Source organism: Staurois parvus, unplaced genomic scaffold (genome assembly GCF_062004578.1).
Source record: "Staurois parvus isolate SC_StPar_1 unplaced genomic scaffold, SC_StPar_1.0 ptg000104l, whole genome shotgun sequence".
Classification (NCBI taxonomy): Eukaryota; Metazoa; Chordata; class Amphibia; order Anura; family Ranidae; genus Staurois; species Staurois parvus.
Window position 1 is genome coordinate 4,757,213 of NW_028317900.1, and position 14,699 is coordinate 4,771,911.

General features: G+C 39.7%; 2 protein-coding genes across 11 annotated transcripts in view; one reads left to right on the forward strand and one right to left on the reverse strand.

The window, feature by feature from the left end:
- Positions 1-213: 213 nt before the first annotated feature.
- ACTC1 (actin alpha cardiac muscle 1) lies at positions 214-7,895 on the reverse strand. Its single transcript, XM_089671281.1, has 7 exons — positions 7,737-7,895; positions 5,461-5,605; positions 4,253-4,577; positions 3,043-3,204; positions 1,968-2,159; positions 909-1,090; positions 214-499 (listed from the first exon to the last, which is right to left on the reverse strand). Exons 2-7 carry the CDS (start codon positions 5,587-5,589, stop codon positions 356-358), a joined length of 1,134 nt encoding a protein of 377 aa, XP_089527407.1. The 5' UTR covers positions 5,590-5,605; positions 7,737-7,895; the 3' UTR covers positions 214-355.
- LOC149467665 (uncharacterized) overlaps positions 6,598-14,699 on the forward strand; it is a 325,880-nt gene continuing 317,778 nt past the window's right edge. For 9 of the 10 annotated variants that reach the window (XR_016311875.1, XR_016311878.1, XR_016311873.1 and 6 more), the window contains exon 1: positions 6,629-6,701. The gene's annotated coding sequence lies outside the window, so the exon portion shown is untranslated. Of the gene's footprint in view, positions 6,702-14,699 lie in introns of all 10 variants that reach the window. The other variant, XR_016311882.1, reaches the window with a different exon arrangement.

Sequence of the window (14,699 nt, forward strand, 5' to 3'; positions counted from 1 at the left end):
ATTGGGAACTGGCACACCTTTTTTGCTTTTTTTTCTATGCATGGACCCAAACTGCAACAGCTCAATTGGTGTAGTCCTAAGCTGCACTAAAAGGTTTAGGGATTTTTTTTCCCAAGAAACTATCACACAACACAGCCAAGACTTGAGAAGATGGTTCCTTTTATTTTTCAATAAAACATCCCAGTTTGAGAAAATAAGACAGGCAAACGCTGCTGAACTTAATAACGGCATTTGTTTTATTTATAAAGTAATAAATATGATGGAGTGTAAACAAACTGTACAGTGGTTGCCCATGTATTCTTTGTCTTGAATTGGAGGTACTGTGTACATTTGAACAAAGGAGAATGTGAATTGTTTAGAAGCACTTCCTGTGCACAATGGAGGGTCCAGCCTCATCGTATTCTTGTTTGCTGATCCACATCTGCTGGAAGGTGGACAGAGAAGCCAGAATGGAGCCACCAATCCATACAGAGTACTTACGCTCAGGTGGGGCAATAATCTATGTGAAAAAAAGAACAGAAGTGAATGAGTAACATATCCTTAATCAGAGTCACTGTGCAGCAATTTACCAACCCTTGTGTAGATATACTGATCTAGCAATTTGATATTTAGCTGTTCTCATACATAAAATATACAATTTTGACTGAGACTGTGGTTTTCAGTTCAAATACATTTCACATAAACCTTATGGCATGTAAACGATTGGCATGTAAAAGCCTCCATAGTTCTTTAAACACCAGTATATTTAATTTTTTTTTCCTTTTTTCTTTTAAAAAGGAAGGCTTTACCTTCTCTATACAGAATGTGTGAATATACATTGCTGATAATAATATTGGATGTTCCATGTGTCTGGGTCATTTTTTCATGTTGTAATATTGTAAACTGCCTGGTTTATATTAAAATCTTACCTTGATCTTCATTGTGCTGGGGGCGAGGGCAGTGATTTCCTTTTGCATTCTGTCAGCAATACCAGGGTACATGGTGGTACCACCAGACAGGACGTTGTTGGCGTACAGGTCCTTGCGGATATCAATGTCGCACTTCATGATGCTGTTGTATGTGGTTTCATGAATACCAGCAGACTCCATACCTGGTGTTTGCAAGAAGAAGAGGATTATAATTTGTGTGCAAATAGTGGTGATTGTGATCAACAGGTGCTGATAATGTCCTGTGCTGGATTAACAAATGCTGCCAAATGGACAGCAACTGCCTACACAACCTAACAGGTGTCAGGACCTAAAAGTGATAAAAGGGTGTTTGTTGAAGTCACAGCTTGTGTTGGCTGTGGAGATTGGTATGAAAGTTCTTTTATGTGCCTCAAATGTTAATCAGCACTTAACTAGACAGGATTTAAAATAGACTGAATACAGCAATCATCCTACTATGCAGCATTCAGTCACTTAGATAAGGTCAGAAGTATTTGGAGGCCACATTTGTCTTTAGGTGTGTTATGTAAAGCATTATAGGTGGTAGGGGCTTATATCGTGAATCAGTTGAAAACTTCAGTTTACATGTTTTCTCCTGACTTTTCAAATTCTCTTCTTTGCAAGGGTTTATTATTTGATGTCCATGCATATCAGCTAATGAGATAAGTCTTAACATTGCATCTTATTTTTTGTGGCTATGTAGTGAAGGAGTTTTGTGTTAACTGTTGATATTAGTAGTAATGGCTAAAGTGCCGGTAACAATGAGATGCACCTAATCAGGAAAATGCTTCATATTTATGAGCAATGTGTATAAACATATGTTTGGCAGCCAATCTCGGTGGAACTATCAGACACCAGTTCGTATACTACTAGCTGATGTTCTGTTATTCCCATGAGACTAGGCTATGGAAGGGGTGTCTGCATAAACCTGCATATGCAGCCTATGTGCTGTTATGCACCAGTTGCTCAGCAGGCAGATCTTCCAAACACCACTCATGCCTGTGAACAGATCAGTAGTTAGATTCTAGTTGCATATCTTACCAATGAAGGAAGGCTGGAAGAGGGTCTCAGGGCAGCGGAAACGCTCATTGCCAATGGTGATGACCTGACCATCAGGCAGTTCATAGCTCTTCTCCAAGGAAGAGGAAGAGGCAGCAGTGGCCATCTCATTCTCAAAGTCCAAAGCCACATAGCACAGCTTCTCCTTGATGTCACGGACAATTTCACGTTCAGCTGTAGATAGGAAACAAATGAAGTTATTAAATGAGAGTTTTGATATGAAGAAAACATTTGCAGTAACCATTACTAGGACATTTAGACTACAGACACATGTATGCATTTTAAAGTAATTTGTTCAACAAAAATCCTGCTTGCTGTATCTGTGGTGAGGTTTCCAGCAAAGCATATCTTTCCAAGGCTTAAAGAGAAAACCAAGTGTAAAATGTATCTTAAACACGCAGCTCTACAACCACTGTGCTTGAAAAATACAGAAATGTAGTTGTAGCCTGAAACATCTCTAAATCTCAGTGCAAATCCCACATTTTTAAATGTAGGACATACTATATGGGTTTCTTTTGATAAAGTATAAAATAGTGATGTGCAGTAACACATAAAAAACAATTAGGTTTATCTGTTACCAGTCTAATATACCAAGCCTAATGAAAGATAATATTTAATTTTTTATTTATTTATTTTTTATTTTTATTTTTTTAATGCATATATTGTTATATGCAGTATTTGTAAATGAAAATGTCTTCTTGTAAATTGAAAAATAAGCAAGCTTATTCTGCATTCATGAGGCAAGAGTATCGCAGCTTTGCCCTAGGTTGTTATGAGTTTGACTAGTTTGTAATATGAGATTTGCGCAGTAGTTACATAATGCTTCAAATCCCAAGATATACATTGCATGTGTATCACAGAGCCATGCTAGTCTTCTGACTGAAGCTACTGTACGTTAATGTGCTGTAGGCCCTAACAATTTCATTAAAGATTCCTGTGCTGTGTGACATTGCTTCTGGACTGCCATAAAGCTGGCTCTAGGGATTTAAACCTTTGAGATTGTGGGCCCTTCAGCAAAAAAAAAATCTTAGGAGCCAAAGGATGACAGAAAACTTGCCTGTGGTAACAAAAGAGTAGCCACGCTCAGTCAGGATTTTCATGAGGTAATCTGTGAGGTCCCTGCCAGCCAGATCAAGACGCATGATGGCGTGGGGCAGAGCATACCCTTCATAGATGGGGACATTGTGTGTGACACCATCACCGGAGTCCAGAACGATACCTGGAAAACCACAAAAAAGAGTAAATGGATGAAGTAAAATATGACAGAATTCTATAGAAAAAGTCTCTACACCATGGGGTCAGTCACTATGAACAGTTATAGAAGGTCAGCACACATGCTGCTGCAAAAGCTTTCTGTTGTATTTTTGCAAGAGGAGGTATAGAAACAGCTGCCTGGCAATGGTGAAAGATAGTAGAAAGCACTGACACTATGGGGCATTAAAAAATATATATATAATTCTTGAAAATACAGTTCCACCTCTCACACACGACAAAATACTGCAGTGAAAACAAAATGGCAGTGAACAAGGCTGCCGACAGACTGCTTGCAAGAGACAGATTATGACACTTTCAGTTGTATTCTTCTCTCTTATCAGCATACTAGCTTTAGGGATTTACATAAACAGCAATAGAGAACTTAAAAGCAATTACTGCTACTTCTTTCACTTCTATTTGTAACAGATGTTTCTACCCCTGTGTTCAGTACAGGGCAGCATGGGGTCACATCACTTCACTTCCCCTCCTCTGTGCAGTGCTATTTTGGTAAATATAAACCAGTATTTCTGTACCACAAAATAGTCTGGATTCAGAGACGAGATGTCTGTGTCACCAGTGTAAGAAGATTAAGCCTTCCATAACATTCTGATTGCACTTGCAATTAATTAATTTGACTTTTGTGCATTGCTACGGGTTGGCTTGAAATCTAAAACAAAAACTGCCAATTTGTTGACCTCATCAAGACTAGGGTTTTTCTGTAGTATTTAGTTAATAATGATTCTGTACTGAGGGAAGTACTATGTTGGACTAAGCTAACACCTTAACATTCAGCAGGAGAGATGGTTGGTATTACTATGTTTTCTAAAATGTTAGTATAGCACCTTATCAAGCAAAGGACTTTTATAAAAACTTCAGCAAAGAGAAATTAGTATTGCCCTCAGGGTCAACATGCTATGGGTATCCAGATACTTTTCTCTCCTTTTATGTTGAAATCTTTCTTTACTGCCATATTTTCTGTCTTTATTACAAAATACACAGATTTTTGTTCTCACCTGTGGTACGACCGGAGGCGTACAGGGACAGCACAGCCTGGATGGCAACATACATGGCTGGGACGTTGAAGGTCTCAAACATGATCTGGGTCATCTTCTCACGATTAGCCTTGGGGTTCAGGGGGGCTTCAGTGAGCAGGGTGGGGTGCTCCTCTGGGGCTACACGGAGCTCATTGTAGAAGGTGTGATGCCAGATCTTCTCCATGTCATCCCAGTTGGTGATGATACCATGCTCAATGGGGTATTTCAGAGTCAGGATACCTCTCTTGCTCTGAGCCTCATCACCTACATAGGAGTCCTTCTGACCCATACCAACCATGACTCCCTAAAGTAGGGAAAATGGAAGACTAAAGTTAAAAAAAAATCACCTTCACTTACAAAACACAATACATATTACTATGTTATCTGGATAATACTACATATTTAGTATTTTTAAGTCCATATCATAGAATGTTTATACCTTCAGATTAGAAAAGCCCTGACCTACAACTCAAGGTGACAGAATCATTACTCAGCTGGCATTATTTTAATTTGGCCCTATAAGCTGCCCAGCTGCCTTTGACCCAAGTGCCAATGGGCCCAGTAAATTCCCCGTGGGGAACTTGGCAGGGCATCAGTAACTGATACTAATGGGCTGTTGGCAAAGCTTAATTCTAATATGCTTAGCTTCCCCTCATGAGTATTTGGATGTTAGAAATGCTCCTGCTGTTATTTTAGCTATGGCAGCGCCATTCAAAGTGTGCCAGCATTAACTGTATAACAAGGAAAATTTCACCCAGCACACAGTACGGTAGGAGAATATAAGCAGGCTCAAAGCTGCCTATTAATAACTGGCTCGTCTTATCACTGAACCTTGCAGGACAGGGCCTCTGCACTTGCTATTTTTATCTCCCAGTTGTAGAAAAACAAGGAAACATTAAGAGCTGCAGATACAGATGCTTGTTGCAAACAAGCTGTGAATTATTGAATTATTGCATCTCTATGGCCTACAGAATGGTCTATACCACTCTATTTATACTATTTTGAAAGATTATTAGAAAAGCCTAGATAACATATTAAGAATATATTTTTGGTGATTGTCTGTGCCTCTTAGACCTTGAAATGTTTTTTTTTTAAAAACCCTTAAATGCAATTTCAAGGTAGGCTAGTTCTACGTCTGGTATACTGTTTGATCATATTTTTAAGTGTAGTGAGAAAAGATTACATACCTGATGACGAGGGCGACCAACGATTGAGGGGAACACAGCACGAGGGGCATCATCCCCGGCGAACCCAGCCTTTACCAGCCCTGAGCCGTTGTCGCACACCAAGGCGGTAGTCTCCTCATCGTCACACATGTTGGCAGGTTAAGTTCTGGAAACAGGTGAAAATGGAAAAGCCTCAGAACTGACTTTGTTTTAACCATGCACACAGCCCAACTAACAAAAGCAGTACACATACTTGAACATAGGACTAGAGTTTAAAATAAAATATTTTGTATAAATCTATATTCTAATGCTTGTAATGCAACAACATACTGGTATGTTAATAGTCCATGGCAACTGCAATTGTCTACCATTTACCAGAACATTGTAGCACTTTGTCCTACTAATCAACCCAATTTACAAATATATATTTTATACTAAATAACCCAATTAACAAACAACTGATTGCTAGAGAAAAGATCTACATCACAATATTAAATCTTAGCTATACTGCATAGATCTTACTGAAAGTTTATCTAAAGCTAAAAGATATCTCTATAGTTTTGGACAGGGTAGAGGTTAGTTATAACCCGTTTTTTTTTTTTTGGGGGGGGGGGGTTGCTGTCTGTATTCCATTGCAAAGATTTCCCTTCATTTCCTGTTTTTGGGACACAGCAGGAAGTGAGAGGAAACATCTTCAAAGTAAGGGAATAAGGGAAAATCCCCAGTTAGTTGTCACAGTTAGAAGATTTCTTCCCTGCTTCTGTTTTGGTGACAGCTTTAAATTTTGTATTTCGCATGACTTTCTATCTTAGTCACCAAGGTCACCTGGACAAATAGTGAAGGTGAATCCCCCAGTGGGGACACAGACAGCTATAAAAACTTAACAAAGGTTTTAACTATTCCATACACTATTAAAAACTAAAAGAAAAAGTTTTTTTTTAAATAAAACGATCCATTTTAAAGGACTCTAACTTGTTATATCAGCTGCTATTGTAATATGAAAAATGTTTTCCTCTAAAATAAAAAAAGTTTGTACATTTGTTACAAAAATAAAAAAAATGCTATATTTCAAATCAAACTATTGTTAAAATATATTAAATGTGCTTTTGCAGCCCCTCCTGTCCTTGTAACCCTAGATCCTCATATGTCAGGGAGCAGCTGTCTTCCACACACAAACCCTCACTGTCCTTCTCTTTTCCAGGCTGGACATATTCATACACACAGCATTCCTATGATCCCTCTTAAGGTTGTTAACCTCTGCAGTAAGTAACAGCATGAAGGAGCTGAATGTGATTTGCATTTTACCATAGCTGAACTAGGGGTTAAGTTTCACGTATTTAACCGTTGAACCTAACAAGGGAAATTTGGGCAGACTATTATTATTATGATTATACAGGATTTATATAGCGCCAACAGTTTGCGCAGCGCTTTACAAAATGAACTATGAAAAGTTTGGGGTATTTTTAGGTCATCTACTTTAAATTTTGAATTAAATTTGGGGGCAAGTTCCACATGCATGTGACTCAATCAGTACTCCAAAGACATTCTGGTAGGTTAATTGACTTCTGTCTATATTGGCTCTATCATGTGTATGTATGGGTTGAGGACCCTAGGCTGTGAGATACTGGAGGGCAGGGACTGATATGAATGTGCTATATATATATATATATATATATATATATATATATACACACACACATATACATATATATATAGAGAGAGAGAGAGAGTTAAGTACTGTGCAAATTGTTGGCTCTATATAAATAGCTAAAATAAATAAAATGATAGACATTTAACAAAATAGTTATTTCTTAATGAATCTAATCCCCTTTTTGTTACTCTATTGTATATTGCTATAATTTATTTAATAAATAGTGTTCCACTGCCAATATCCCATTTCAGTGTTCTAACTTGTAAACAAAACAAAAATCCTTTATGTAACAGCCGTAGATTGCTGTCATTGCATTATTTAGAGGAACTGCAAGTAGCACTGATCCCAGAATGCACTGCATTCAGAGAACCAATATCCTCTAACCAATAAAAATTTGTTTAAGTCTAAAATGTAGCTTTCCTTCAATAAGTTCAGCCTTTACTGTCTGGTAATCCTGCCCTGTTCAGACCTTGAAATGTAAACCAGTCTTTTTGTATTGAATTAAAAGCAAAAAAAAAAAAAGTAAGTTTCAAAATTATTCCAAAAAAAATCCAAGCTTGACTTGACTGTCCCAGTAGTCTAAGTGCTGAAATCCATCTGACGGGAAGAAGCAACAAGCCACCTATAGGTCTCTGCTGGTACTCACCTGGTCAGCACAAGAGAGCTGGCTGCTGTGATTGAAATTGGCTGGGTGCTGCCTTGGGGACTGAGTTGTCAATTTATACTCTGCCTGAAGATGTAGAGTCAGTGGGGAGCTCCACAGGGAAAGGCAGGCGGCCTCTCCTTATTTGGTAGCTTCTGGGCCATTGAGTAGCAAAGAAGCCATTAATGGAGTAGGTGAGGGGGAGGGCAGGGTCCGTGGACCCCCTAGCCCATGTATGGAATGGGTGGAGGTGGGGAGAGCACTACGAGGGATGGCCAAATAGGGATTCCCAAAAAAGCATGTCTGCTATGCCGGGTGACAAAAAAAAGCAGTACAATGAAAGAAATAGTACAGAATCAAGGACTGCTTAGGGAGCAGACAGGTGCAACACAATTGCAAAGGGAGGGGGAAGTGAGGGAGAGAGCAAGTCACCAGGGAGCTGCAGACCAGGGTGAATTGTGTTCTGTTTAATGAGACCTTGGACAGCAGCTTAATTTGCTGGTGACTTATACATTAATAATGAAATAAGAAGCCTGTTAAGTAGTACAGAGAGAACACTGAGCTCACAAAGTATTTCACATACTCCATGAGCCTTTGACAGGAGGTTGTAATAAACAGGCTAGCAGAGGTGAGACATTAGGTACCTGATATATTGCTAATGTAATCCTCTTAAGACTTCTGGGGCCTGCAGTCAAAGGTGTTAAAGCCCCTTATTACTGGCACATCCTGTGTGATGTCACATTGCCAAAAGCACAATAAATCCACTCGTGAAAGTCATAAAAAGCAAAATTATAGCTATGAAGGGGTTAAACGAGTACACGTTCACTGAAAAGCTTGCACTCTGTCAGTTTTAACTTTTCAGAGGATATCATATATGGAAATAGCTGTTCTTTGGCAGAACAAGGTTGAAGTTTTGCCCTGGGACAAGCAGTGATGCCAACGTGTTATGAGTGGAAATCCCCTGCTCTTCTCTTTCAAGGGGATATGCAATTATTGATTCAGCTCAGCATTCCTTGCTAAATATGTGCTTCTTTCTGTGTGATACCTTCCTATTGTCCTGGTAGGTTAGGATGCCAGTTTGCTTTCAGCCTGCATCGCTTTTTGTTGTTCTACAAGAATTCGTACAGTTTTACAAGTTTTATTTTCTGTCTCTATTATCCACTTCAGCCCCAGAAGGTTTTCCACTCTTCCTGACCAGGCCATTTTTTGCTATTCGGCACTGCACTATTTCAAATGGCAATTGTGTGGTCATGCAACGCTGTACCCAAACTACATTTATGTCCTTTTTTTCACACAAATAGAGCTTTCCTTTGGTGGTATTTAATCACCACTGAGTTTTTTTATTTTTTGTGATATAAATGTAAAAAGAGCAAAACTTTTGAAAAAAAAAAACCTATCAAAGGGTTAAATGTGCACATTTACCGTATGTGTGTGAAATGTAGTGCTTATGCACAGTGTGGTGTTCTCTCCCCTCGCCCTGAACCAACGGGGGGTGATAGCAGGGGGGTGCATGCATGTGTGCTTCCACTCAGAAATAGAGAGCGATATAAGTGTACATCACTTTGCCCAGAGCCGCCACTTGCCCGCAAGTAGTTAAAAAAAAAAAACTTAAAAAAGTTTGAAAAATAAGCATGTTCTCAATATTTTATTTTATCATTTTACTTTTTTTTTTTTAAACATTATTTTTTATTATTTAAAAAATAATTATTTCATCATAGTAGTTCAATGTTACCATAGTATAATGATTATTGCTTGCTTTGAACTGTCAATAATGGGTTAAGTTCATGACAGTTCAAAACACTAGTGACCTGTGATTGGCTACAGGTGATCACGTGGTAAAGGGTGCTGTGATTGGCTCATGTATCATATGAGAGCTGTGCTCACCATAGTGACACTGTACTACTTGGGGGGGGTGATGAAGATTTTTTTTTTTTTACATTGATTGCTTTTACACCCATAAAGGCTGTAAAAGCAATAATTTCTTCTCTCTGGCTGCATTCTTGCAGCCATTGAGAAATACTGTGCGAGCTGTGATTGGTCACAGCTTGTCACATGGTACAAGGCTGTTGTGAATAGCCTTGTACCATGTGACCTCTGTGATCTTTCACAGATTTCACTAGTAGTAAGCAATGATGTCAGGAAGTGACATCTTGCTTACTACTATTCATGTGATCACTGATTGGCCAATCAGTGATCACATGATCGGGGCCTCACACAGAGGTCCCGTACATCGAATGGGCACCGGATCGCAGTGCCGCATGCTCTCAGGGAGCGCGCACAGGGAGTGAATGCGGAAGGACGTTTAGAAATGGCCACCCATTCCTGCACTGCTCCCATCTGGCCGTTTATGTACATGGGCCGGACAGGAAGTGGTTAAAGAGTAACTTCACTTTTGTTTGCGAAAAAAAACATTCCCCTCTGCGTGATCTATGTACATTGCAAGGATTTTAACAAATTTTGTTGCAAATTCCTACCTTTAGTTATTCTGAAGGAATAGCTGTTTGTGTCCATGTGTAGAGTGAATCTGTATGGAAGTGGTTTCATAATTATCAGTCAGCTGCTGCACCTGCAGGGCTCTAATGAGGAAACTGATAGGGTCTGTATCCCTTTAGATGTGATTTCCCATAGAGAGTATCTCATTAAAAATGACATTTGTGTTGCAGGGTATGCCCAAAATCAGACTTGTATCTTAGTGCAGACTTCTGGGAAAATCAGTGAGCCAATCACTCAAACAGGAAATAACATTTTCAGGGGGCAATCTGTGCACTGTGTACAGAACACCTCCAAGTAGCCATACTGCATTGAATTTTACAAAAAATGACAGCACTACAGATTGAAAAGGAAAGGTAATTTTTTAATAACATTCAATAACAATCTGTCTTGGGTTACAATTGTAAACCCTATATTATTTTTAGTTTTTTTATTTGCTAATTGTTTTTCCCACGAAAGTGGAGTTACCATTGTAGTCCTGCCATTTACACACTTCTTGTCCTATGGTGACAACGGTACTGGTACAGGGATTGCGTAAGGACTACATAACACTTACCTCTTTTCTATAGCTGGGGAGAAAAGAGGGAAGTGTTATGTAGTCCCAACATAGTGTTATGTATTCTGCAGGGATAGCAGGGAACAATTCTAACTGATAATGAGTCCAGAGACAGTGAGCACAGGAAGTCATCAGATCTCAAGATTTCTGGCTGGATGATTTTTTTTATCTGGCAGAGTAGATATGATAAAAACACTTTCATTGGCAAAGGTCACAGACCAAAAGGGAGTATTTTTTTTTCTATCAGGTAAAAAAAGGGAGTACATTTATTATTAGAGTTTACTTACCGTTTAATTCTACATGTCATGCTTGTACTTTGTACTCCTTTGGATTGTTTGCATGTATCTTCCCAAATATGGCAACCTGCAAACGAATACAAGCAGCCTGTGGTTTGCACAAACTATGTCTGCCCCATAATCTTCAATGAGTGGCTGATTTTTTTTTTGTGTGTGTGGAATTTCAGTTGCGCAACTAAGCAATCAATGCCCTGTAATCCAACCTTATGTATAATACAGTAGCATACTATGGAGTTAAATAAAATGACAAAGCAGGGCACACTCCAAAATTGTGTGTGTAGCACTACCCTCTTGAGGGCCACTAAGATTTTGGGTTACCCTTAAGCTCTGCACAGCCAGGCAACATGCGTTTTCCACACTTTCATCCACAGTCAATAAACAGTCCGTGAGCTTGGTTTTTGTTGTTTTATTAGGAGTTAACAACTTGGATGAGGTGTAGGGGTTGTGGGATGCTCAATTTGATTGAAGAAACAGCAGAATGAAAACATTTCCTGCTCTAGCACACTTGACAAACACTTGACTGTGTTCCAGTCTGACCCATCACAGTCCTTAGTAGAATAATCTTGTCTAGGAGCTTGGTGTCCCCTGAGTGAATTTTTAGCAACGTGACATGTAGGAGCTCTTGGTCCCCTTGGTGCACAGACAGGGGCGGACTGACAATTTGGAAACTCGGGCACTGCCCGAGGGCCCGGGGTCAGTAGGGGGCCCCATGAGATGCCCCTGGTACCTTTTTCATGGGCTTTTTTGAGTTTGGGCAAGGACACAGGGGCCCCATGATCCCCTATTGCCCGGGGGCCCAATGAGTTGTCAGTCCGCCCCTGTGCACAGAATACCAGCCCGCCTGGTATCTGATCCCAGGACAAGGGATTGGGTAAGCTATGAACTGTATCCTAAAGACTTGCCAGAACTTGCATGCAGCAGATGGGCCCTGGGGTGTAGAGGTATTCACACTGTCCTTGTCCTGCAGCTGTGGATAGAACTGCTTTCAGGCCTTCCAGCTGGGCTGGTTCCTCTCCAAGCAATGCAGGCTGTTCTTCGCCGGTGGACTGCAAGGCAGTGGAGCTCCCTCTTTCAGCTTCTCTTCAGCTTTCACCTTCCAGCCTGGAAGCAGAACCCCTCCTCTGGGGCTCCCTCCCAGGCAACACCACAACACCTCTCAGAAATCTATTTTCCACCTGACTCCCCTGCTGGCATGGCTCTATCATATTTATGGGCCAGTTTTTCACACTACCAGGGAAGCTTAGCCAAGGATTGGTCAAACTCCCATGAATATGCAGATTGATGTCTCCCCCATTGTGCCCATTTGCTTCTGGAAGTTTCCATGGATCTCCAGAACCAGGTGGAGGTGATAGAGTCACAATCTGCTGAGTCACCGATCCTGACCTCACACTGAACCCACAGAAATTCAGGCTCATTCACTACCATGATACTAAAGCTTGGTGTTTTTTCTTTCTATAAAACAACAAACATGTTGCATGCAACTGCCCCGATCCTCTTCTTTTTGGGTCCCATCTGGCACTCCTGCCTCCTCCCCCTGAGCAGTGCCCCCAGAGAAAGCTGCTTGCTCTGGGGGCACTGCTGCATGCCCACTCCTGAGCCACTGCTCTATGTGGCCCTGCCCTTTTGCTCTCTCCTCATTGGGTCAGTGGCTGTCATTTACCGCTGTCATTGACCCCCTTCTGTTTTGGCCGATGAGGAGGGAGAGTCCCCATATAGCCAAGGCTATTGTGAACATTGCTGGATAGGAGGGGGCTCAGGTAAAGATTGGGGGGGCAGGGCGGGGGGCGCTGCCCACAGCAGATTTTTTATTTTCATGCACCGAATGCATGAAGATAAAAAAAAACCTTGACCCTTTAGAACCACTTTAAATAGAAGACCTCCAGTGGCACACTGTCGCTGCTGTAGAGGCTTCTATCTTCACCAGGTCTTCCTTCTGGGCTAGCACACTGGAGCTGCTTAATTGGCCGAGACGCAATGACATCACTCCCGGGAGTCTTGGCCACAGCACACAGCTCTGAAGGAACGGCATGGGTATGCCGTTCCTTCAGAGCTCACGGCGCACGTTTAGGAGATAATAATTTTACCTACAGGTAAGCTTTATTATAAGCTAATAAAGATAATAAATGAGAGTTTACTAGCACTTTAATAATGTCTTCTCCTTTTGCTAAATAAGGCTGAAGCATTGCTCTACAGTCAGACAAATGTACGCACAATGAAAGGCTTTGTGTTCCACCTCTTATGTATTTAAGTTGTTCAGGTCTGCGCTATTGGCTCTACTAAGATGACTAGAGATGAGCGAATTGAATTTGGCGAAGTGGAATTCGTTTCGAATATTAGGAAAAATTCGATTCGCACCGAATCCGAATATTAGCAAACTTCGGATGCGCGAATCGAATTTTTCCCGATCGGCCGATTTTCATCCCTTCTACAGCTGGCAAAAAGTGTCCCTGCAGAGAGCTCCGCTATTTCTGTCAGTTCTCTGACAGTTCCTTCACATTTACAGCGGTTGAAACATTGTATCTATTTGTTTCCATTTAGGATACAGATGTTTTTATTCGGAAACAAATAGATACAATGTTTCAACCGCTGTAAATGTGAAGGAACTGTCAGAGAACTGTCAGAAATAGCGGAGCTCTCTGCAGATACACTTTTTGCTGTACTGGAATTCTTCTTCTTTTCATTCTTCTTCTTCTTTTCATTCTTCTTCTTCTTCTTTTCATTCTTCTTCTTCTTCTTTTCATTCTTCTTTTCATTCTTCTTCTTTTCATTCTTCTTCTTCTTCTTCTTCTTTTCATTCTTCTTCTTCTTCTTTTCATTCTTCTTCTTCTTCTTTTCATTCTTCTTTTCATTCTTCTTCTTCTTCTTTTCATTCTTCTTCTTCTTCTTTTCATTCCTCTCATTCTTCTTTTCATTCTTCTTTTCATTCTTCTTTTCATTCTTCTTTTCATTCTTCTTCTTCTTTTCATTCTTCTTCTTCTTTTCATTCTTCTTCTTTTCATTCTTCTTCTTCTTCTTCTTCTTTTCATTCTTCTTCTTCTTTTCATTCTTCTTTTCATTCTTCTTCTTCTTTTCATTCTTCTTCTTCTTCTTTTCATTCTTCTTTTCATTCTTCTTCTTTTCATTCTTCTTCTTCTTCTTTTCATTCTTCTTTTAATTCTTCTCATTCTTCTTTTCATTCTTCTTTTCATTCTTCTTCTTCTTCTTCTTTTCATTCTTCTTCTTCTTCTTTTCATTCTTCTTTTCATTCTTCTTCTTCTTCTTCTTCTTCTTCTTTTCATTCTTCTTCTTCTTCTTTTCATTCTTCTTCTCATTCTTCTTTTCATTCTTCTTCTTCTTTTCATTCTTCTTCTTCTCTTTTCATTCTTCTTTTCATTCTTCTTCTTCTTTTCATTCTTCTTCTTTTCATTCTTCTCATTCTTCTTTTCATTCTTCTTTTCATTCTTCTTCTCATTCTTCTTTTCATTCTTCTTCTTCTTCTTTTCATTCTTCTTCTTCTTCTTCTTCTTTTCATTCTTCTTTTCATTCTTCTTCTCATTCTTCTTTTCATTCTTCTTCTTCTTTTCATTCTTCTTCTTCTTCTTTTCATTCTTCTTTTCATTCTTCTTCTTCTTCTTTTCATTCTTC